This window comes from Hirundo rustica, chromosome 24, assembly GCF_015227805.2.
Source record: "Hirundo rustica isolate bHirRus1 chromosome 24, bHirRus1.pri.v3, whole genome shotgun sequence".
Lineage (NCBI taxonomy): Eukaryota > Metazoa > Chordata > Aves > Passeriformes > Hirundinidae > Hirundo > Hirundo rustica.
The window spans coordinates 5,009,411-5,034,209 of record NC_053473.1 but is presented as its reverse complement, the minus strand read 5'-3'; the positions used below and the strand labels follow the sequence as shown (position 1 = coordinate 5,034,209).

The following is a 24,799-nucleotide window of genomic DNA, read 5'->3' as shown; positions in this document are numbered from 1 at the left end:
AGCTTTCCCTGTGCATCCCAGACCTGCTCCCGCTGGTGTTTTTTTCTGGCAAAATGTTCCGTGGTAAATAGAAAGCAGATTGTGGCAGAAAATCAAACAAGACATCTGACTTCACCTTCAACTATGAGCCTGTGTTTCTCTAATTTGCATAAATATAGGCATGTTGTACAGAGGCAGAAAAAATTCTCCGTTTCTCTGATCTGCTTATTTGGAGGAAGATCTCAGAGGGAAGTACTGGAGCCACGGCATGTTTGAAGAATTAACTGCAGCACAGATAAAAAGCTTTAGAAGACCCCACAGGAGGGCTTTAATTTGAACAGTGAAATTCAGCTTAAAGAGCTTGCTAAAAGAAGGAAAAAATAATTTCCTGGTTTATAAAGCCCTCTGGAAATAACAACCTGGGGATATGTTTATTTGTCATGAGAGCCTGATGTCTCTCCCCCTTTTTCCTCCAACCACTGGGCAGCTTCGGCCAGTCCAACCCACTCCATGGGGCTGCTCCTTCAGTTCAGTGCAGCTATTTTCCAGAGGTATGGAAAATTAACTTGCTAAAAATAGGGATACTGGGCACAGGAGAACTCCAGGTGGCAAACGGGAATGAATGCAGCAGTCTGTGTGTGCAGAGGAGGCAGCGGTGCCCTGGAGCACGGGAGCTGCTCACGAGCAGCTCTCGTAGTAGGAGACTTTCTTCTTGATGTTGTCCCGGATCCTTCCCACCTGCTCCTCCAGCCCTGACAGCCGAGACATCCTGGACACCAGAGCCCTGTTGCCTTCCTGAATTTCCGACTCTAAAGCTGAGGAGAGAGGGCAGGGAAGGGAAGGGTTACGCGGTGGGCCAGGGCTGAGCCTCCACCTCACTCCTGCACAGCTCTGACGGGGCAAGAAAACCAACATCCTGCACTCCCTCTGCTCCCCACCCTCTGAACAACCCCCAAATCACCACTCCCATTGGTTTTCAATGCCAACAAGTGGAAGTGAGGATGTGGAGGAAAACAGGAGCACAGTGGCACTGCAGGCAGGGCTCCCCTCCATGGTGACGCCCTGGAAAACTCTCGATTTCCAGGCACAGCACCACCAGCTACAGCCCAAACCCCACCCTCTCGCTGCCCAAAGTGTGTTGTCTCCCTCATCGCTCCCTCCCCTCACCCCACAGCAGTCCACGCTCTCCCCCAGGGCACGGTGACATTGTGAGATCCTTACTTTCCATCCTGAGCATGATGCCCATGGTCTCCTGGAAGAGAGCCTGCGCCTCCCGGCCGATGTTCTGCACCCTCCTGCCCTGCTCCCCCAGCTCCAGGCCCTGCCCCATCCTGCTCTGCAGCTCCGAGTACAGCTCCTTCACCTGTGCAAAAGCCTAGGGGAAAGCAAACACCGCAGGTCAGATCCAGCAGGCAGTGGAGAGGGGGATTCCCAGTGTTGAATCCTGCTTGGACATCAAATGGACACTGCACCAGAGCTTTGTCCCTGTTACCAAATGCGTGGCAGTTCGTGATGCGCTCCGAGACTGACAGACAGCTCCACGAGCTGCCCTGCCCCAGGCAGGACAGACCAGAAATGAATTCCCAGCCAAGGGCGTTAGGATCGGGAACGACCCCGGGATGCTGATGCTGTGATGCGACAGCCCTGACCCGCACAGGAAACCCTCCGGAGCCGGGTCACGGCTGGCAGCGCCGCGCTGGCAGCGGGCACACCGCCAGCCCGTACCTGCTGGGCACCGCCAGCCCGCTGTGCCGCTGTCCCCGCCGTGTCCCGCGTGTCCCCAGCCCGCAGGCGGTTCTGGTCAGCGCCGCGCTGCAGCCGCGACAGCCGCTCGGCCAGCCCGGCCAGCCCGGCCCCCACGGCCGCCACGCTCTTCTCGGCCGGCCCCAGGACAGCCTCGATCTGCGGGCAGAGGGACCCCCGTCAGCAGGGCAGCATCAAACCCACCCCGTCCCCCCGAGCGGGGTCCGGCTCCGCTGGCCGAAGGACGCGCGCGGTGACGGGGACCCGGGCTCTGGGAATCCCTCACCTCGTCCACGCGCTCCTGGATGAAGCGCAGCGAGGAGCCCGAGCCCCTGAGGGCTCCCTGGGCCTCCAGCAGCACCGTGTTGGCTCGCTGCAGGGTGCCCAGCACCTCTTCCACGCTGCCCTCCACGGCGTTTGCCCGGTTCCTGCGGAAAGGTGGGAAGCGGCCGGGAGTGAGTGCGGGTAAGGGCGCGGACTGGAAGCTGACATCACAGAGGTAAAATCAGGGAGTTTGGGAAGCAAGAGAGGATTGCTGCTGGGGAGGTTGCAATCTCCCACCCCCAAAACCCAGATGTCTGGACTCCAGCAGGTTTTCTTGTGAGGAAAACATCAGTTCCACTCCACAGCCTCAAGCTGAGGAGACAAACCAAGAGGAGGAGAGAAACACCTTCCTTCAAAGCGATCAGAAGGGTTTATTTCATGGTGCATGACAAGGTATCAAAGGGAAAGCGGTAACCACGGAAGCAGCTCCAATGAATGGTTTTCTGCTCACAGTGGGGCTGCTCAGGTGACAGAGCTCTGGAGAAAGCCAGGCTCCCCTGGCTCATCACTTCCAGCAGGTTAAGCAGGTGTCAGACACTGCCAAGGAGTTTAGAGATTTATCCCACTGACCTTCTCTCCGGGGTATTGCTGCAAGTCAACTTGTGACAAAGCAGATGCTCCAAATTGGCAAGGGCACCCTGTAATTACTTTTTAAGGGACCGTGGAATAATCCTCCTAACTTTCACCCAGAAAACAAATAGCCCCTTGAGTCTCCCCATGCTCTCTTGTGCAATTAGGATGTAGGTCACCAATATCAACTAATACCAGGGCAACGCTGTCATCTGCCAGCACAGGCACTCGAGATAAGAGAAAATCCTCCACTGCTTTTGATAAAGCCCTTCTCGTCCTGGTATCTATAACAGGAACTATTCTTGGGAGATTTATTCGCACTGGGGCCCCAGGGAGGCGTCTGGAGATTGCAGACTCATTCTTTTAGGCACTGGACGGACACAGAAGACCCTGGCCTAAAAGTTCAGATTGTGCAAGTCAGGACAGCTGGGGCAGAGCAAGATTTGAACCCAGCTGAGAACCACCAGTTCCACCCCAGCCGAGGGACCCTCGGCTGCCAAGGGCCTTGAACTCCCACCGACCTGGCCTGTTCTGCCTCCTGCTGCAGCCTCTTGGCCCTGGCGATGTCCTCGGCCGTCTGGGCAAGGATGTCCTCCGGGCACTGCAGCTCCGCCGCCAGCTTTTGGATCTCGGTCATTCTCCTCCGGACCGCAGCGGCGTCCGTGGGGAGACGCAGGGAGAGAACCGACTCGCTGATTTCCTGGATAGAGGCAGGATCCGTGTCCTTGTCTGCGGAGCCAGCACAAGGACGGCGTCAGGGAAGGTGGGAGTGCAGAGGCAAGGGAGGAGGAGGGCAGACACCCGTGCACATCTCACACACATCCCCTCATTCCAGACAGCCGCCAGGATCCCTTCTGAATTAATCTCCTCGAATTCCATGCACTCCTCATTCGCACCAGGAAAGAGATGAAATGATGCCTTGAATTTGGCAACGATAACGCCATGGCTGAGCCCAGAGCAGTCAGGCAGCCCTCACTGAGCAGATGAGGGGGTGTTTCAAGACAAGCCTTTTTTCATTTCACAAATAAAAGTTAATAAATCAGAAGCAGGCAGAGCCCAAGGGACATTAGCCCAGCGATTAGCTCAGAAATATCTTCACTCATCATTAACACCAGGCAGCACCAAATGACCTGGTTTTCTTATTCGGCTAATGCTCAGGAGGCTCATTATGTTATTACAATCTGTCTGTGAACAATAAGTCATCCCATCAGTTTGTAGGACAACAAGGAATTCTCATCTGATTAACAGCCTGCTCAGGAGAAGGGTCATCTCTCTGTCTGCCTGCATCAGCGAGCGTGGCCGGAAAACCTCTCTGCATCAGGTCACTGCTGGCTGCAAATCCCCATCCCTGGAATGTCCAGGGAACACCTGGCACTCAGTGGCACTCAGTGCTCTGGGCTGGTGACAAGGCAGGGATCGGGCATGGATGACCTTGGGGGCCTTTTCCAAGCTCGGAGATTCTCTGATCACCGCAAACAGCAGCTGTGTCCGTGCTCAGAGCAGGCTGCGCCCCGGAGGTGCTGGAGGTACCTGCCAGGAAGCTCCGCACCCGCTGCAGGAGCTGCCGCAGGCGCCGCACGTCGGCCTGGATCTGCGTCCTGCTGACCCCCAGCTGCTCCGCCAGCCGCCGCACGCTGCTCTGGATCTGACTTGCCGACAGCTCCGTCGTCTCAATCTGCACACAGCAACGGCCTGATGGTGCCTCTGCTCCAGCCAGAGCCCACAGCCCTGCCTCGGCTCTGACCCGGCCCGGGCACGGTGCTATTCCCTGCCCTCACCGGGCCAGAGCTTTGAAGGACTGTAAATGTTAAAGACTGAGGGTTGGATCTGCAAGGGAAGCTCTCAAAGGGGGACAGCACCGTTTAGCTTCTAGAAACGCCTTTGAAATGGATTTTGAATTGCTTTGAAAGCTCAGTCTCTCTTTGCAAGGCACAGAGAGAAGCTGCAAGGATCCTAACACGTGAACTCTCTCTGATTGCATCAAATGCATCAAACCTGCAGAATGTCAGAGTTTTCCATATTCCCAGCCCTTCTGCCACACTGATCCCAACCCAGGATGGAGAAAGAGGCTTCCTTGTGCTGTGTCCAGTGCCACTCACGTGCCTTCATCAGGGGAGGCAGGACCCACACAGACACAGGGAGCCTCCCACTCCAAAATCCCTGGATTTCTGAAGCTGCCTAAGGGATCAAGCCTCAAACAGGGTTTGAGGTGCGTATTCCTCACTCTCAGCTGTGGTAAGCAGAGGTCTGAGCCGGGGGACGGGCAGTGCCCACACTCACCAGCTGTGCCGTGTCCTGGAGCCGGGCGCTCAGGCTGCTGAACTCCTTGGCCGCTCGCCCGGCCGCAGCCAGGGCGCCGCTGGCCAGCGGGAAGAGGCCGTGGCAGGGCCGGCCAGCCCCACAGACAGAGCTGTTGTCCCGGGGGCACAGCAGCCCCTGGCAGCGGGCAGGGGTGCACGGCTCCGCTCGGGCCCCTCCGCACACCTGGGCAGGGAGAGAACGGCTGGAGTTGGGCAGCGCCCGGCTGGACACACCTCGGTGCCCACGGGGAGGGAAACGCAGCCCCACAGGGATGGCAGGGCTCAGCTGGGAGCTGCTGAGGTCACTGCAGGAGCTGTGTGGACACGGGAGGGAGCCCAGCGGGCTGGCAGTGACACAGGGGGCACAGCCCAAAGCAATGGAGATGTGCCACCGTGGGAGAAGGGCAGCCAGAGCTGGATGCCCTCCCCTGAGCCGGTGACACCAGCTCAGCACGGCCTCACCAGCCCGAGCTGGGGCAGAAACAGGAGCAAAGCAGGAGCCGAGCCCCAATGGTTCACAATGAGTAACCGCACATCTATGTGGAGCAAACACCTCTGCAGAACGAGCCCTGTGCCCTGTTTGCTTTGGGGGAGACCTGGAGGAGAAGCCCCTGGAGAGCAGCGGCAGTTTTAACTCTGGCACCTGGCAGAGCGTGCCCCAGACTGTCACTGCAGCAGGGGCACGTGCACAGCCAGGCCAGGCTGGCGGCTCGGAACGTGCCGGTGGCTCGGAACGTGCCCGTGCCCCCGGCAGCAGAGAGGGGAGGCTGGTGGTCTCCACAGCAACCGACACCGAGGATGGGTCTCCATGGCAATAACAAAGCAGAGAAGGAGAAATGAGAGAAACCTCATCCAGAAATTAAGTGGGTCTTGGAGATGGAAGGAGTGAGATGAGAGAGTCCCCGCAGGGAAAAGCACGCGGCAGGGAGGGGGTGGAGGGCAGTGCTTTGGGATCTGTGATCCCCCAGCCGATTCTCCAGCCGGGGGTGTCTGGACAGAGCCTCGCTCCTGCCGTGCCTGAGAAGATGCTGTGGGATGAGGCTCCTGAGCTCCTCAGGGTGCCCTTGGAACCCAGACACACCCCGTGGGGAAGTGAAAAACCCGCTTTGCATCTTCACCTGGTTGATGACAGGGGTGAGGTCGGGGGCTGAGGCCAGCTCTCCCTTCAGGGCCAGCAGCTTGGCCGTGTCCCCAGCCAGGTCCCCCTCCAGCCCCGCGGCGCTCTGGCGGCTCTCCCTGGCCTGGGCCAGCAGCCCCGGGGCAGCTGCAGCCAGGCTGCTGGCGCTGCTGGAGCTCTGGTAGGCAGAGCGGATGGTCTGGAAGGCTCCTGTGAGGAACGAAGGCGATGAATGGCACAAATGACTCAGAAATGCAGCGGGGCCCCTCGGTGAGCACAGGAGAGGGTGCAGCCGGGGGTTAGTCACCGGGGCATCACCAAAAACCCCTCTTCATTCCAAATTTTGGCCATTCTCTCAGCAAGCTCGAGGTCTCCTGAAGGGCTGAACTCAGGGTTGGGGTTAAAAGGCTGAAGCCAGCCAAGGCACACACGCTGACCCTGGGCTTTGGCAGGATCAGATTCCAGAGCCTTTTCCCAGCTCCCCAGCAGCCCCACGATTCCCCTCCAGCACAGGCTGGAAGGAAGGCGGCCAGGACACGGAGCTCTGAGAGGACAGAGGCGCAGAGTGAACTGTCCTGGTGCCACTGGGCATGGCTGGCATGTCCCCAAGCTGTGTGCTGTGGCAGGGAGGGGACAGCAGTGAGGCACTGCAGGAGAAGGGGCTGGAGCAGGGACTCATGGCCCAGCATCATCACAGGGCTTAATGAGCTCTTCTCCTCCCCAGCGCCTGACAGGCGCCTGGCTCTCTTCCCCACCCTCCATCCCTTCCATCTGTGCACAGCCTCCGTTCTCCCGGTGCCTCATGGATTCAGTGGCACTCCCCAGCAGGGCTGTCCCCTTCCCACCCCTCCCTGGCAGCAGAAGCCGTGCTGGTGGGGAACAGGAACACAGAACACCAGAGCAAATGCCCCAATTATGAAAGGCCAGGCCATGGAAGCACCCCCCTCGCTGGGAGAGATCTGTTTGCTGTGCTGAGGCTGACAGCAGGTTAAAAACCCCTTCTCATCCACCCAGCCGGGGGGAAACCCCAGGCAGTCACGCTGAGGTAAATTCAAGACTGCAAATGAAGAGACGCAGAGCCGTACCTGACAGGTCCGTGCTGCGGCTGGATTCAAACTGGGTCCTCTTGCTCTGGTACTGGGAGCTGGTGATAAACAAGCTGCTGTTGAGGGCCTCCAGCTCCCTCGACAGAGAGGCGGTGTCATCCAGGAAACGAAGGTTGGGATTTATGCCTCGGACCTGCTCCCTGGGAGAGAAAAAGAACAAAATGTGAATTAGGTAGAGAGCAAAGCAGCTGCAGAAAGAGAGCGGGGCCAAGAGGGGCCACCTGGGCTGGGGCACAGCCAGCACCTGGCAAAGGGGCACTTCTGAGCCCAGAGACCACCAAGTACACCCCAGGGCCTCGCAGGTTTGCAGAGAGAGGAGCTGGGCTGCAGCCCCTCCACAGCCCTGTGCCCACACAGGGAGCACGAATGCTGGATGTGCCCTGAGAGTGCCACCACACATCCCTGAGTGCCACCACACAGCTCTGAGTGCCACCACATGGCCCTGAATGCCATCACACCATCCTGAGTGCCACCATGCATCCCTGAGTGCCACCACACATCCCTGAGTGCCACCGCGCACCCGAGTGCCACCACGCATCCCTGAGTGCCACCACACAGCTCTGAGTGCCACCACATGGCCCTGAATGCCATCACACCATCCTTGAGTGCCACCATGCATCCCTGAGTGCCACCACACACCCTGAGTGCCACCACGCATCCCTGAGTGCCACCACTCAGCCCTGAGTGCCACCATGCATCCCTGTGTGCCACTGCACAGCCCTGAGTGCCACCATACAGCTCTGAGTGCCACCACACACCCTGAGTGCCACCATGCAGGCTGCCCACGCTCCCCCTGCCCCGGGGACGCTGTGCAGGGGACAGGCCCACACAGAAACACTGCTCTGCTGCTCCCCTGCTCCCCTCCTGAGCGGAGCCAGGCGTGGCAGGGACAGGAACGGAGCAGAAGCCGGGCGAGCAGCTCACAGAGAAACCCCAGCAGCTCCAGGGATGCGCCCCACGGGCAGCGCCCGCCCCTCACCTGATGGCAGCCAGCGCGCTGCCCGCCTGTGCCAGGCCCTGCTGCGTCACGGCGGGGTGGCCGAGGACGCCCTGCGCCTGCCGCAGGTTCCCCTGCGCCCGCGAGAGGCGGGGGCCCAGCCCGGAGCCCCCCGTGCCCGCGGGCAGCAGGGCCGTGGCGTTGGCCAGGCCGGCCTGGCGCTGGCGCAGGCGCTCCATGTCCCCGTCGTAGGTGCGGAAGCAGGGGTGGCACAGCTGGCAGCCGGGGTAGGGCCCGCAGCGGCCCTGCTGGCACCGGTCGCAGCGGGGCCCGGCCACGCCGGCGCGGCACAGGCACCGGCCCGTGGCCTTGTCGCAGCCCGCTTCCTCCGTGCCCTGGAAGTCGCAGTCGCACGCTGGGACGGCAAAGGTGGAGGGAGAGAGAAGGTGGCGGTGAATAACTTCGTGTCTGTATGAAACCAGACTCTTAATTAGGGTTAATGAGGTCCCAACCCAAGCTGATGCCCGTCCCCTCCCGCCAGCTCCTGCAGCAGCTGGGACAAAGGTGGCACAGGCAGAGGGATGGGAAGAGCCCCCAGGCTAGGAGCTGGCACAGCCCCTGACCCTACAGGGCCAGCCCAGCGTGGCCCAGGACTCGCCCAAGGCTGCTGGGAGGGCACTGGAGGATGCTGGAGATGAGCTGGGAGCCTGCTCCAGAGAGGAAATCTCTCTTGCCAAACAGGGATGTCAGCACGTGGGTCTGCCGCTCCCTTTCCCAGATAATCCGTGATCTGACACAGGAAACCCTGCCCCAGCCAAAGCGGTACCTGTGCACCCTCCCCGTGCGTCTCTGTAGTGCCTGGGCGGGCACTGCTGCTGCCCCGCGGCCGAGCACGTCTGTCCTGTGAAGCCGTCCCTGCACGGGCACTGCCCTGTGAACTGAGAGGGGAGCACGTCAGGAGCACCCACTGCCCCACACTTTCCTGCCAGAGCTTCCCCCAGCGGCTCTGGACCACCAAAACCAGCACGTGGGCCATTTCCTCCCCTCGGCCTGCGCCCAGGGCACGCCCGAGGTGCCCGTGCCAGGCTGCAGCCCAGGCACAGGATGCCAACAGGCTCCGAACAGCCCCAGCACCACGAGGAGGGCGTTCAGCCTTGTTTCGAAAACAAAGCGACCGCCCACGAGCAGCTGCTTTGCTGTCTCAGGTCTCCTCCCCACGCTGAGCTCCTTTGGAACCTATCTTAGGCTCTTAGAATTTGTCATGGTTTGGGGTTTTTTCACATTTAATTTTCCCAGTTGCCTCTTAAGCCTGAAGTGGCACACATGCTTTTCATTGACAAATGAGCATAATTAACTTCCCTCGCCTCTATGAAGATGTCTTATTAGGACTTCCTTGGTAAATATCAGGCTTGTTAAAGTGACTTAATCTTGCCTCAATAATTAGCACCTTCTCTCATTTTCCTGAATAGTCTGCCGTGGTGTTTTCTAAGAGTTAGGAGAAGGGAAAACAGGAGTGGGATGCACTGGGGAGCACGCGGCTCCTTTTTTTGAAGGTTCCTATGGATGGCACGGGTCAAAGGAGGTGGGTTTGATGCTCTGGCACGTCCCCAGTGAGGGGACACGGAGCCATGGCCGTACCACCCTGGTCTGAGCAGCTCAACCCCCGAGAGCCCCTCACAGCAGCAACGTGGAGTCAGGAAAGGAAAAAGCAGAGCAAGCGCAGGGAAATGGAAAGGAAACGGTGCTGCAGGAAGAGCAGCGACCCCGAGGCTGCCCGGCGGGTACCTGGTTGCAGTGGGGGCTGTGGGAGCCGCGGGGGTGGCAGGCACAGGGCCGGCAGCCCTGCCCGCTGCCCAGGCCCCAGTGCCCGGCCGCGCACTGCCCGCAGTCGCTGCCCACCACGTTGGGCAGGCAGGAGCATCTCCCGGTGTCACCGTCACAGGGCACCGTGTCCTGCCGCGTCCCCAGGGCATTGCAGGCGCATCCTGCGACAGGGAGGGGCTGGCTGTGGTGGGAACAGCATCCCGAAGGAGCCGCAGCCACCCCAAGAGGGGCTCTCCCTCCCTCCCTCCCTCCCTTCCCACCTGACCTCAGGAGATCTGCGCCTCGCTCTGACAGCACCCCACAAATGCTGCAGCAGGAATTGGGGCCCGAGGAGCCTCAGCATCCCCCAGACCAGGGGACACAGCAGTGTCCAGACCCACAGCTGCCCTGCTCCCTGCATGGCATCACCTCCTGACCCACAGCTGCTCTGCTCCCTCATGGCATCACCTCCTGACCCACAGCTGCTCTGCTCCCTCATGGCATCACCTCCTCAGGATACATCTGCACCTCCCCAAGCCCCACCTGCCCTGTGCTTTTTGCTGCACCTGAAACCAGCCCCAGACTGAGCAAGGAGCTTTTATAAACCTTTACAAAACGGGCCCTTGGCTTGAAAACCCCAAACCAAAGCTGGGCAGGACCCGGGTCCCTTTTGGAGGGGGCAGGGGGGTGTCCCGGGGGTACTCACTGTGGCACCCAGCGGGGTTGGCACCGGCCAGCTGGGCAAAGCCCGGCTTGCAGAGGTGGCAGCGGTCGCCGTGCACGTTGTCCTTGCAGACACAGCGCCCCGTCCCCGGGTCACAGACAGAGCCGGGCACGCTGCCCTCCGGGTCACACTCACAGGCTGCCAAGGGGCAAGAAACGTCCCAGCTGAGGGGGGCAGGTCCTGGGGAAGGTGCTGCGGGGGGTTTGGGGCGTCACTCACGCAGACAGGCCTCGGGGTGGCTCAGCTCCCGCCGCGGGTTGCGGAAATAGTTGGCTTTGCAGCGCTCGCAGTTGTTGCCCTCGGTGTTGTGCTGGCAGTTGTCACACACCCCCCCGCTGGCCCCGCTGCTGGCCCGGTACAGCTCGGGGTCAAAGTGGCACGAGGACGAGTGACCATTGCAGTCGCATCCTAAACAATCCCAGAAAACGGCTGGGTTGGAGCTGGCACCGTGCAAACCCCTCCGGCAGCAGCGGCGTTGGCACTAGAGGGTGCCCAAGGCTCCCGTGTGACACAGTGACACCCGTGACAGCCCCACGGTGGCACCAGGGGCTGCGGACTGGTGCAGCCCATGAGAGGCAAAGGCGCCGAGACACCGTGTCACCACCCAGCCCCACAGAGCCCCAGGGAAGGGAGCTCCTGGCTGGGCAGGATTTGGGGATGGGGGAGCACTGGCCGTACGCTGGCACTCGTGGGGGTGGCTGTCCTCGGCGGGTGCCCAGGGCCGGGCGTTGAACAGGGCGGCGCAGCGCTCGCAGTGGGGCCCGGCCGTGTTGTGCTGGCACACGCAGTGAGCGGTGACCTGCTGCGCAGACAAGGTGTCACCCACCCTGGTGGCACGGCTCAGGACAGAGCCTCACCCTCCCGATGCCTCTCCAGTTCATGCTATCAAAGAGCCTCCCACGGCCCATTTGTGGTCACTGCAGCCAAGGTGTCCCAAGGAGCACCTTGGACAGGCAGTGGAGCCATCCCAGTGGTGTCCATGCCCTGGCACCCCGAACAGAGCCATCCCAGCGGTGTCCATGCCCTGGCACCCCATGCAGAACCATCCCAGTGGTGTCCAGTCCCTGGCACCCTGAGCAGAGCCATCCCAGTGGTGTCCATGCCCTGGCACCCCGAACAGAGCCATCCCAGCGGTGTCCATGCCCTGGCACCCCGAGCAGAGCCATCCCAGTGGTGTCCATGCCCCAGGCAGTTCACACCAGTACCATCCCAGTGGTGTCCATGCCCCTAGTATCCCACAGCAGAACCATCCCAGTGGTGTCCATGCCCTGACACCCCGAGCAGAGCCATCCCAGTGGTGTCCATGCCCCAGGCAGTTCACACCAGTACCATCCCAGTGGTGTCCATGCCCCTAGTATCCCACAGCAGAACCATCCCAGTGGTGTCCATGCCCTGACACCCCGAGCAGAGCCATCCCAGTGGTGTCCATGCCCCAGGCAGTTCACACCAGTACCATCCCAGTGGTGTCCATGCCCCTAGTATCCCACAGCAGAGCCATCCCAGTGGTGTCCATGCCCTGACACCCTGAGCAGAGCCATCCCAGTGGTGTCCATGCCCCAGGCAGTTCACACCAGTACCATCCCAGTGGTGTCCAGTCCCTGGCACCCCGAGCTCACCGTGCTGTGCTGGTCCCCCGCAGGGGCGCAGCGCTCGGCGTGCCCGTGGCAGAAGCAGCTCCCCAGCACCTGCATCTCCGTCACGGCGTAGAAGGTGCTGGGCGAGTGGTACCCCTGGCGTGGGATGTGGGGCAGCTCCGTGAAGTTGATGCGCAGGTTGGTGAAGGGCCCCAGCTCTGGTGGGGACAGGGGACGGGTGTGAGGGGCAGCAGGTGCCCAGCAGAAGCTCCTGGCAGTTGGTGGGGAGGGCTCAGAGCAAGGGAAGGAGGAATCGGCACAAAGAGCAGCAGCTGAGCCATCAGCAAAGACCAAAAGCTGCTCCTTGACAGCCCAGATGTGCAGCTCAGGGTCCCCCTGGGGTTACCCCAGCTCAGAACTTCCCGTCACTGCAGGGAGAACCACGAGGAGCCTCATTCCCTTTCAGCTCTGGAGGACGCCCATCACTTACTCTCAACAGCTTGGCTGTAAGAGGAGCTGATTGTAGACCCCAGGTCTCGGACGCTGAATTTCACCTTAGAGGGGAAAATAAACAGGTTACAAAGCTGGGAACTCAAGCTGCTCCCTGCTCTGGGTGCTGTGTGCTCTGGACTTGCCTCTGCACAACATCACTAAACCCAAGGACAGCTTTGAGAGCTGCAGAGGACTTTGCAGGAGGTCCAACACGACACCTCACCCATCACAGAGCAGCAAAGGCGTTCCTGCCAGAGGAGCAGGAACCTTCCCAAGGACTGCCCTCAGCAGCGCTGGGTGCCACGGGCCCCACCCCTCACCAGGTGTACGAGGCCTCCAGCCCCCCGTGTTCCTGCAGCACCACCCAGCCCAACCCCAGGGCCACAACGGGGGGTCCCCGCCACGAACCCCCAGTCCCTACCGTGCCCCCGTGCAGGGGGTGCCCTCGCAGCTCCTGGCACCGGGGGTCCTGCCAGCGCTCGGGGGAGCCGCGGGGCACGCGGGGGAAGGCGGCGGCGCAGTCGGATGCCAGGTACTGCAGCACCTGCCACGTCCTGCCGGCGTCCACCGAGCACTCGATCAGCATCGCTGCGGGCGGCGACTGCGGGCAGGGACAGACACAGGCTGGCACCGCGGGGTGACACCGTGGGGTGACACCACGGGGCAGGGACAGACACAGGCTGGCACCGCAGGGTGACACCGTGGGGTGACACCAAGGGGCAGGGACAGACACAGGCTGGCACCGCGGGGTGACACCACGGGGTGACACCATGGGGCAGGGACAGACACAGGCTGGCACCACGGGGTGACACCGTGGGGTGACACCACGGGGCAGGGACAGACACAGGCTGGCACCGCGGGGTGACACCACAGGGTGACACCACGGGGCAGGGACAGACACAGGCTGGCACCACGGGGTGACACCGCTGGGTGACACCACGGGGCAGGGACTGACACAGGCTGGCACCATGGGGTGACACCACAGGGTGACACTTTGGGGCAGAGATAGACACATGGACTGGCACCACAGGGTGATACCACGGGGCAGGGACAGACACAGGCTGGCACCACAGGGTGACACCTCGGGGCAGTGATAGACACATGGACTGGCACCACAGGGTGGCACCATGGGGTGACACCATAGTGTGACACCACGGGGCAGGGACAGACACACAGGCTGGCACCGCGGGGTGACACCACAGGGTGACACCACGGGGCAGAGACAGACATAGGCTGGCACCGCGGGGTGACACCGCTGGGTGACACCAAGGGGCAGGGACAGACACATGGGCTAGCACCATGGGGTGACACCACAGGGTGACACTTTGGGGCAGAGATAGACACATGGACTGGCACCACAGGGTGACACCGCTGGGTGACACCAAGGGGCAGGGACAGACACACAGGCTGCCACCATGGGGTGACACCATAGTGTGACACCAAGGGGCAGGGACAGACACACAGGCTGCCACCGTGGGGTGACACCACGGTGTGACACCTCGCCAGCAGAGGAGCTCCCACAGACACCAACCCTGAAGTGCAGCACGACGCTGTCCAGCTGGAACATCTGCTCCAGGTCCAGCTGCAGGGACACGCGCTCCACACCTGCGGGCACAGAGAGGCACCGTCACAGGGACACCCTGGTGACATCGGGGCAATAACCAGTCAGGACGGTCATTTCCCCCTGTCCTCCCCGTCCACGGAGCTCAGCGCCATTCCCTCTTCCCCTCGGGCGGGTTGTTGGCAGCAGCTTGTGTCCCCGTGACCCCGGTGGCCCTCACCGTTCTGGGACTGCCACCAGCGCGCGCGGCCGGCCGAGGACAGGACGTTCTCCACGCGGTGCCCGCCGTAGCTGTGGGGCAGCCTCGAGTCACACCTGCAGCATTTCATGCTCCACTGCAAAAGAAAGGACGGGAGTGACCATCCCAGCATCCCGGAGGGAAAAGCCTCAGCGGTGAGGAGGAAAGGCAGGGTGGATCCAGTAAGGACCAAAGAGCATCAGCACAGCTCGTTTAGGGAGAGCTGAAGGGCCACGATCAGCAACACACAAGCCTCAAGAGCTCCCCTCCACACCTTATTAAAAGCCACAGCTCGAGGTTTTTATGGACTGAAAACTAAACCCAAAATGCTTTTGACTAACACAGATTTTTGGCGAACCACCATAACTGCGTTTTTTTTAAGCAACCCCCCTCTGGTTTCCAGAACGCCAACACTTGATAGAAAGCCCTTTGCAGCTTTTCAGGACTGGTTTGCCCTTTCCACACTGCCGAGGGGCTGTCTGGTGAACAGAGGGCCTTTCTCTCCTATCCACGGGCTCCGGCAGTGCTCGGCCCCCAGGGCTCTCCCCCAGGAGCAGAGCAGGAGCAAACAGTGGGTGAGAAGCCAGGGGGTGGGAAGTCGAGCGGCTCAAAGTTCAGCCCTTCACTTGAGCAAGTGACCCAAGGAGTAAACAGAGATTTAGCACGGGGAATGTGGGGACTGGAGAAAACCGTCCCCCGGGAGCAAACAAATACCCAAAATGTCACTAACCAGGCAACGCTCCCTGCAGGCACCGCCGGCCGCCACCGCGGGGCTCCTGAGCCGGCTCCGAAACGGGCAGAGAGCAGCGGGGAAGAGACTGAGCAAGAGCCGGGAGCGGGGAAGGGCTGGACAGCAGCCAAGGGGAGAGGCAGGCACCGGGTGGGCGAGCAGGTTGGGCGAGGACCACCACGAGAGTGGGATGGAGACAGCCAGGTGAGGCCAAGGTGGGGAAGGGCAGGGAATTAATTAGGAGATGGTGAATTAGGAGATGGTGAATTAGGAGATGGTGAATTAGGAGATGGTGAATTAGGAGATGGTGCCAGAGCCCACAGCAGCATCCCCAGGGGACACGGGGAGGACTGAAGCGCTTGGAGTGGAACAAACGCCAGGGACTGCAGAGACCACTGGGAGGGGAAAGATGCTGCTCAGGGCATGAAATGATGGGCTCAGCACCCCCAGCCTGGTGGAAAACAGGTTATCCACAGAAACTGTGCCTGCCTCATTCCTGACAGTGTCCAAGGCCAGGTTGGACGGGGCTTGGAGCAGCCTGGGACAGTGGGAGGTGTCCTGTGACAGGGCACTGACACTGCATCGTCTCCTCCAACCCAAATCCTCTGGAATTCTGAGCTGTCAGAGGCCTGAGCAGCAGATGAGCCTCCCAAAGGGAGCAGTGGGACACGTCTGTCACACGGACACATCGCAGAGCCTGGGGGATCAGGGAGGATGGGGCAGAGATGGCAGGAGCCAGCCCTGACGGCTCAGAAAGGTCACCCTGGGTGCAGAGTGGGTCTGGGTCTGGCAGGGGCACAGCTGGCACAGGGAAGGCAATGAGATACCCTCTGCAGGGCTGGCAGGGGCTGCAGGGGCTTTGGGTGACACCAGAGGCACGGGCATGTTGGGACCCCAGTGGGGAATCAGCTTTCAGTGACTGGGCAGGGACATGGGCTGACAAGTGACAAGTGACAAGTGACAAGTGACAAGTGACAAGCAGCACTTCACAGCCAGCTCCGTGCTAAAACTTTCCACAGGATGCTTAAAATAGAGGAATCAAATCCAACCCAAAGCCAAAATAGGGCCCTTCAGAGGGAAGGGACAGGTCTGTGCTCGGGAGGGCAGCCACTGGGCCACGGTGACACCACAATTTCTGGTTTCTCCTTTAGAAATTAATCTGTGGTTTACAATAATTAATCTGTGATTTCATTCTTAACACAGTCCAGACCTGAGTCTGCTCTGTCCCAGGCCTGGGAGCCCTTCCCCAGCTGGGTGCACAGTGAGATCCTCACTTGTAACCCATCTGTTTCCATATTTTTCACCATCTTTATGTTCTCTCTCTATAAATACCCCAGCAGGGGAGTTGGCAAACTACAATATTTATAACAATATCACAAAGTAAGCAAACATAGCACTGAAAATACATAATCATGCAATTTCCCTGGCTCTACCAGTGAGAATCACAAATAATTTAATCAGGACTAGGCAGAACTCATTTCAGATAATGGCCACGAGCAGCGAATTGTCGGGGAGCTGCAGGAATTATCCACAGAAATAATCTACTGAACAATTGCCAGCGGTGATTAAACTTCCCACCAGTTCTGACTGTGCTCAGCAAAGGAGAAAGGAAGGTTTTCTGCAAGGGGAAAGGTTAATCTCGGCTAAATTATTCATTAGGAGTGACTCGTGCATACTTATGAGATCATTCACACAGCCAGGGACAGCGCTGCTCTCCAGCAGCCACAATGCAGCTGCAGCCCCACTTCAAACCTGCTGCTAAATCAAAATGAAGCTTCAGCTCTGTGAGACAAACCCTTCCCAGGCAGCCCGGGGCTGTGCTGGGTGCGAAAAACTCTTTTTTTTTTTCTTTTTTTCCTCTTTTTTTTTTTTTTAATTAAGACTAAAATTAACGCTGGAAGCCAGATTCATTTCACATCCTCGGAGTAAATTGTGAAACCCCTGTATTGCACAACAGCAGGATCTGCTCTTACCAGCAGCGACTATGTGTCTCAAAGTTCCTTGGGACAGAGGGAATTACCAAAAATGACAGCCCAAAACGAGGAGAGATTCACCAGCACGTACCTTTTTCCAGCTCCCATTTTTTTTTTTTTTTTTTAAACCAGGCTGAGTGGGTCCCTGGGAGCTGGGCCAGGAACACACGAGGGCTGCAGCACTACGTGATGAATGACAAGGAAGATTTTGGGTTCTACTCTGGGTCAGGCACCCCGGGGCAGCGCTGGCTCTTGGCACGTCCTCCCCTCGCTGCCAGGCAGGGAACTGGGCCGTGTTTGGGAAGGGGTGGGGGCTGGCAGGACCATTTTAGGAAGGTAAAAGAGGCTGTGGGTCGACAAGAAAATCTCTTCTCTCCTTCTGTGCCTCCAAGCTACTCCAGAGCCACACAAAGTATGGGTTAGGGAAGTTCTGGGATTAAGGGAAATTCATTCCAGACTTTTCAAAGAAAATTCACAACGCAGTTGTGTGAGAGGGAAAATTACTGTGCTCAGAATAAATAGAGTCATGGCTCAGAAATAAATGGAAGGGGGGAAAAGTCCACAAAGAACGGCTTGAAAATGCCTGAGCGTGGCACTTGTGCAGGTTTTGCTGCTCTGCTCCTGCCCTGACCTTGTGACCCAGCTCCTGAGCAGCCTCTCTGCTCACGCAGGGCCAGCAGACCTCACACAGCTCCAACCTGACAGCCCCAAAGTTATTTCAGGAGCTCCTGCTGCCATTTTAACATGAGCCCTTGAAATAAAAACCTCCTGGCACAGGAGCACAACCCAAAATAAAGTGCCCTTATTCATCAGCAGAAAGGGAAGCTGAGCTGTGCAGCCGTGGAACAGAGACCTCCCGTGGCTGCGGAGACCTCGGGGGTCCCACGTGTGACCCCGCTCGTGGCAGGGGGACAGCGCGGTGCCAGTCGGGCTCCTGGCACTCAGCCTCCCACCAGGCAGCTCTTGCACAGCCGGTATTCCACAGGGACAGCAGTTACCACTCCAGTTTTATCTGGGAACAATCTGGGGATTTGTACAGAGACAGAGATTTAGGGTTATTAAACAATGGGGTGGGCAGAGACCGTAAGTTACCTGGGGGACAAAGGCACCTGCCAAGCCAAGTGATGTAATTCCCTATTTTCTGCAGGACAGCTCTCTATCCCAGCACAGTTTTCTGCAGGATATTGATGTCATTCCCTATTCCAAGCCATTTTCTGCAGGACAGCTCTCTATCCCAGCACAGTTTTCTGCAGAATATTTATGTCATTCCCTATTCCAAGCCATTTTCTGCAGGACAGCTCTCTATCCCAGCACTGTTCTCTGCAGGATATTGATGTTATTCCCTATTCCAGGCCATTTTCTGCAGGACAGCTCTCTATCCCAGCACTGTTCTCTGCAGGATATTGATGTCATTCCCTATTGCAGGCCATTTTCTGCAGGACAGCTCTCTATCCCAGCAGTTTCCTGCAGGATATTGATGTCATTCCCTATTCCAGGCCATTTTCTGCAGGACAGCTCTCTATCCCAGCACAGTTTTCTGCAGGATATTGATGTCATTCCCCATTCCAGGCCATTTTCTGCAGGACAGCTCTCTATCCCAGCACTGTTCTCTGCAGGACATGGCTGTGCCAGGCTCATGGAGAAGGGCTTGCCATGCCTGTGAAGAATTCCATAAATTTGTCAGGGGAAAAGGCAGCAGAAGTTCCCATGGCTCTGTCATCATGGTTAAACTTCCCAGAGAGCAGCTGGTGCTCACTAATCACTGGGATTCCGTTTTGGAGCACAGATCCATCACAGAATCACAGAGTTGAGACGGAGCCATCGGGATCCATTTCCCAGCCCTGCACAAGACACCCCAAAATCCCAGCCTGGGCCTGAGGTTCTCAGTGTCACTTCCTTGCTTGTCTGGTTGGAAATGATGCTGAAAGGGAGCTCCAAGGTTATGCTCAAAACACAGAGAAATGGGGGAAAGCCACGAGCTGGACAAACATCCCAGGGATGAGCTTTAAGGAAATGGAGTTCCTTTCCCTTGCTCAAAAGCAGGCACGTGGGTGCTGTTTTCCTCACCCCATCTGTTCTCACATCAGCAAAACTTCGTCTAAAATCTGCCAGGATGATCTGACAGGCTGCAAACCCCAAACTGCGCCAGCTTATCCCACCCCCCACACACGTCCTGCTGCAAGGCAGCGAGAGATGTCTCCCAGCGTGTGTCAATCTGCAGCCCTGAGGCAAAAAAAAAAAAAAAATACAGTGAAGGGAGGAGGGGAAAAATAATGGGAAATGAGCTTTTTCTTGGGCAGGTAGGGACACATCCCTGCAGCAAAGAGCAGGGCGTGCCGGAATGCCTGGGTGAGATAAGCCCTGAGCAGCAGCCTGTGCTTGCTGCATTACCTTCAACCCCTCAGGAGCACAAATTACTCAGTGCAAAGCCCTGACTTGATGAAGGAAAGCCCCGAACTAGAAGCCATGCTTTGGTCCCATCCTACCACGGTTATTTCATGATTTTGTGAATGTGTTGATCCTGTCAAAAGCTTGCTGTGGGGCTGGAACCAAAGTGAGCAGGGAGGCAGAGCTCTCCCAGTGTGCTGGGGTGGGCTCCCAGCTCCCTGAGCGACTCAGGCAGGTGGCCCAGCAGATGCAAGCACTAGCCAGCACCAGCACGGCTCCAGATCCGTCTGGCGCTTCCCTCCTGGCAGACATTGGATGGTATTTTTGGAAGCAGCCAAAGAGGAGTCGGTGCTGAGGCTCCAGAGCAGCCCTGCCAGGCAGCTGGCACTGTCCATCAGCAGGAGGGACCCCTGTGCTGTGCCAGGAGCTCGCAGGGGCTCATATCTCCCTCCCCCGCCTCCCACAGGGCCCACAGGTCCCTCTGGAACCGCTCCTCTCAGTCCCCCGTGGATGGCTCCAGACACCGGAGCTGATAGAGGTGACTGCCCTCCCTTCACATCCACCAGGTGCCCACAAAGATCAGGTGAGAGAAGGCAGAAAATCCCACACAAACATTTTAAATATCAAAAATCCACCAGGGCTGGAGGGTGAGGACTCCCAGTCACAGCCCCCAAGCTGCTCCAGGAGCACCAGCACAGGGACACAGCTCTGCTCCTGTCCTGCCTCCTCCCCTGCTCTCTGGCTCAGGATCTCACAGGGATGCTCCAGGCGTCTGTGGAAGCCGCTCTGTGCCTCCCCTTGGCTGGGGGTACAGCAGGAGCTGCTCCTCTCTGTGCTCTGCATACATTTATATTTACATAGAAAACACATATATTTTTATATATTCTATGGTAAAAGGAAGAGAATTGTTAACTGAGGCTCGAATCACACCTCAGTCCATCACAGTCTTTCACGCCGAGCCTTTCCCCAGCACCTCCCAGGCTCCAAACCCAGCCTCGCTTATTTTCCCATTCCATTTCCAGTTTCCCTGCCCCGCTGACTCCGGCACCGGGTGATTTCCAGGCAGGACCATTGGCCCGCCCGGTTCCACCTCCCGTGGCTGCTCCGGTCGCTGCCCTGTGCTATAAACGGCAGTGCTGAGTGTCCTCTTTGGCTTTCACCGGGCTGAGCCCCCGGGCGGGGATGGAGCAATCCCCAGCGCAAAGTATAAAGGTTAGAGGGATCCGGAGCTGGGGCAGACAATGGAGCAGAGGCTGAAGTTGATGAGTGACCACCAGAGTTGCAAAAGAGGGCCCTGGGGCAGCGCTGGCAGCCGCGGGCACCGCAGCGGTGACAGCAACGCCTGTCCCATGCCCTCCGCTGAGGTTGCAAAACCACCTCCGGATTTGTACCTCTTTGGCAACTGAACAAGAGCAAGGCTTGTAACCAAAAAAGGGTCCTAGGAGTCTATAAATTAAACGGGCTTGCTTTTTATAGGATGGGAACGGGGGAAATGGAGTTCAGTTTTGCTTAAATTAGGGAAGTAGAGAAAGGGAGGGAAAAATTAGGAAATGCTGAGCCCGTGGGGATTTCTCCCAAGTTAAGAGTTGGTATGATCAAACCTCCATCAGCAATTACAGCTGCAGAACAGAAATCGGGGGATTTGCTGTCATTAACTCCGAATATCTCATTTCAGTAAAGGAAAGTAGAAAATGTTAGGAAGCTCCCAGAGCTAGAGCTGGAGAATCCAAGTCGACATAATGTTAATTGTCCCCTTTAACCCTGGTCCTTGTAAGGCAAGGGACGAGGGATATGAAAACCAAGTAGTTTGGGGATTTGTAGCCTGGAAAAGATCACTGCAGCCTCGCTGCCTGCCTTCCTCCAGGAGCTCTCACCCCCTAATCCTGCACCCAGCTCATTCCTTCTCCAGGAGTAGCGCAGCCAGCAGAGATGTCCAGGCTCCATTTCAAAGATCACAAATGATGCAGAGGATCTCAGTGATGCCCTTTGAAAGAGCTCCTGGGCTCAGGCACAGGGGGGAACCAGCCCGTCCCAGCTGCTGTTAGCATGAGCAGCTTAATCAGGGTTTTGTCCACACTCACTTCCCAAGCACAAGGCCCCCAAGCCCCCTTCTCAAATAAAAGTCGCTGCCAAAAGTCATTGTTAAATGAAGAGGCGCAGTAATGAGCAATTTTCCTCATCTATAAGCAGAAATTCGGAAGGGAAAATCTAATTAAGCCACGGGAAGCAGGAGGGGTTTATTTGTTTGGTGAGCACAAATCCTGATCCCTGGGAGCAGCAGAAGAGCTCCAGAAAAAGGGAGTGGAGGAAATGCCTGGCTGTGACTGTCAGCCCAGAAAAGGCCCTGAGGGAGGAGAGATGCTGCAGCCAGCCCTGCATCCAGGAGGATTGGATGCTCACACCCCTCTGGGCCGGGAGCTGCCCCCTCCCTGAGCTCAGGGATGAGGGGAAATCTCTCCAGCCCAGCCACAACACCACTGGCTCCACAACAAATCCGCTCACAGCCTCATCTTGGCCTTCAGTTAGGAGGGGAATTGAAACCAGGAGAAGGCTGACTCACTGGAGCTGGGCTTCAGTGCAGGGAACACTGGAGGGCTGCCACCTCCTTTCCTCTGGAGCATCTCTTCCAAGACCCTTTCTGCCTGTCCTGCACTGAACCCTCGGGGCTCCTCCGGAGGCATTTCCTATGGAAAGGGTGTAGGAAATGCTCACACCAGGGAGGCATCACCCCTGCAGCTCTCAGCCCTGTGCTGGGGCAGATTTATCCCTAAACTCTCCCTCTGGTTTGGTGGCAGCTCTGGGAATGAAGCAGCGTCCCCCCAGCAGGATCTCCTGCCCCCGCAGAACCAGTGACTGCAAACTGTTGTTCACTTCAGCAGCATTTCCAAGTCTTTGTGACAGACCTGAAACGTACCCATTCATGACGAGTAAAACACGAGTTTAGTTCATAACTAAAGTGTCCTGGGATAGGAGGGTTTGGGATATTTTGCCCACAATGCTCCACACCAGGATTTTGCTGCCCACGCCCTGCCACTGCCTTCATGCTCAGCTCCTCAGTGACGAGGACGGCAGAGAAGAGCTCCAGGGCACTCTGCAGGTGGGGCAGCATGGCTGGGAGCGGGACACATCCCAGGATCACGGGATGATTTGTGTTGGGAAGGACCTTAAAGCTCATCCCATCCTGTTCCAGGGGCAGGGACAGCTCCCAGCAGCCCGGCTCAGAGCCCGCACACATCGCTGCCGGCGGGGAGGGGAGGATGGGATGGATGAAGCCTCGGGGTGAGCAGGGGCTGTACCTGTCCGTGGGGTGTGCAGTACGTCTCGGGCTTGCTGAGGCCGCAGGTGGAGGAGGCTCTCAGGTGAGGGGCTCGTCCCAGCAGCAGGTCCCCGGGGGGAGGGTAGCAGGCTCCCTGGGAACAGGCTCTCTGCGCTCCCAGGAGTCGTGGGGCAGCTGGAACAGCAGGAACAGGGATCAGGGCAGTGTCAGGGAGGCACGGACACCAGCCAGCCTCAGAGAACAGCAGCTGTGTGCTGCACCAAACCAGCCCCCGTGCTCGGGACAGCCTCCCCAGGGCAGGTGCTGGCAAAGAGAAAAGGCACTCACCCCTGAGGCACTTTTATTTTTTAATAATGCTTTGTACTAAGAGTTATTTCCAAAACACTTCCTTGCCCTGGCCCCAGGTTTTGGGCTGCAGGGATGCTCCGTGCCGTGAGCATTGAACTGACCAGCCCTGGTGGTGTCCCCTGTCCCCAAAGCCAGCCTAAACTGATGTCCCCTGTCCCCACAGCCAGCCCTGGCTGATGTCCCCTGTCCCCACAGCCAGCCCTGGTGATGTCCCCTGTCCCCAGAGCCAGTTCTGGCTGATGTCCCCTGTCCCCACAGCCAGCCCTGGCTGATGTCCCCTGTCCCCAGAGCCAGCCCTGCAGCTCAGGGCGCAGAGCAGCAGCCTCCTGCCATCCCCCAGCACTACAATGAAACCCAGGCTCTCTGTGGCTGCGGATACAGGAGCAGACCCCATCAGCAGCGGTGCTGTTCAGCCAGCTGGAGCCCTGCTCTTTCGGGAGCACCGCGTGTGAGCCTTACCCAGCAGCACAAACGCTGCCCATGGCCACAGCCGGCAGCGAGGCTCCATCCGGCCACGGACACACCCGGGGAAGAGTTTGCAGCGAGACTGAAAAGAGGAGAAAACGTCAGTACAAAAACTCTCTCCATGTCCTCCTTCCTTCTCCCTCTACAGGGAGATAGTTTTAATCAATCTACGCGGAATAACATGGAGGGGAAAAAAACCCAAGGGTAATGAAGAGGAAAATCAGATGCTCAAAGTGACTTTGCCTCTAATGCAATGAGCCCCGGCCCCGCGGTGGCTGGTGCCAGGCAGGAATGCGGGGCTGAAGGGGAGGGATGGAGTGTGCACACACACACACACACACACGGAGCCCCCAGCTGCCCGTCCCCAGGCGCTCCCTGTGCTCCAGCCCCACCCTCGCCCCGCGCTTCCAGAGCCGATCCCAGACCCAAACCCCTCGAGCGGTGGCCCCAAGTCTCATTCCAGGAAAAGGAGAAATCCATAAAAAACCTCCCGTGAGCGTCTCCTGCGGGGAAAGGAGCCCCGTGGGACAGCCCGGCGGAGGAAATGCCGCCAGCACACGCCCGCAGAATCCTCACCTGCCCTGTCCCCTGCGGTGTCCCCGCGTCCCCCCCGGCTGCCCCGAGAGCGCTGTGAGCGCCGGCGGATCCTGGCAGGCTTTTAACGCGCAGCTGCCTCACCTGCGGAGAAGGTGCCCGTGGGTGCAGTGATGATAAAGCGGTGATTCAGGGATCCCCAGACATCCACACCCTGCTCTGGTAGCGCGGAACTCATGACAGCTCCCAGACGGGCGCAGCGCACGCAGCGATCCCCCGGGCACGGCGGGGCAGCGGCTCCGCGGGCACCCAGAGGGGGAGAAAACCAGGCTGGGGCTCGTTTCACCCACCTGGAGCTGCGGTGGAACCTGGAACCGGCTGCTCGGAGCCGGTGTTCGCCCCAGCGCTCACCACCTCCCGGGCAGGGTTTGTTTAGCTCCAGCTGACAGGGCAGTGCAGCTGTCAGCAGCTCAGCTCGATGGCTTAAAGCACAATTTTGTTATTATTTTACTGCAGCAGCAAAGGAAGAAACCTTTAGAAACCTGTTTGAAGTGAGGACTGTTGAGCAAAAGCAGCTGAGAGTGCAGCCAGCGCTGCTCACACGCCGAATTTCAGC

The 24,799-nt window shown here is 58.7% G+C and overlaps 1 protein-coding gene across 1 annotated transcript; it reads right to left on the bottom strand.

Annotated features, from left to right (window-relative positions):
- Nucleotides 1-373: 373 nt before the first annotated feature.
- Nucleotides 374-23,692, bottom strand: LAMB3 (laminin subunit beta 3). The gene is made up of 22 exons (XM_040085619.1): nt 23,644-23,692; nt 22,856-23,010; nt 14,451-14,565; nt 14,201-14,274; nt 13,091-13,270; nt 12,668-12,731; nt 12,220-12,395; nt 11,282-11,402; nt 10,823-11,011; nt 10,586-10,741; nt 9,862-10,061; nt 8,903-9,014; nt 8,119-8,491; nt 7,119-7,279; nt 6,035-6,243; nt 4,897-5,100; nt 4,147-4,291; nt 3,138-3,345; nt 2,009-2,150; nt 1,705-1,881; nt 1,201-1,354; nt 374-794 (listed from the first exon to the last, which is right to left on the bottom strand). Exons 1-22 carry the CDS (start codon nt 23,690-23,692, stop codon nt 658-660), a joined length of 3,501 nt encoding a protein of 1,166 aa, XP_039941553.1. The 3' UTR covers nt 374-657.
- Between the last annotated feature and the right edge of the window lie 1,107 nt (nt 23,693-24,799).

Bases quoted from the DNA above. Each gene is read 5' to 3' on its own strand.
- LAMB3 (XM_040085619.1), bottom strand. From the start codon at position 23,692: ATGGAGCCTCGCTGCCGGCTGTGGCCATGGGCAGCGTTTGTGCTGCTG. The intron at 6,244-7,118 runs GTACGGCTCTGC...CGTTCCTCACAG, and splicing joins CCGCAGCACGGACCTGTCAG to GAGCCTTCCAGACCATCCGC. The intron at 1,355-1,704 runs GTACGGGCTGGC...GCTTTCCCCTAG, and splicing joins GGGCTGGCGGTGCCCAGCAG to GCTTTTGCACAGGTGAAGGA.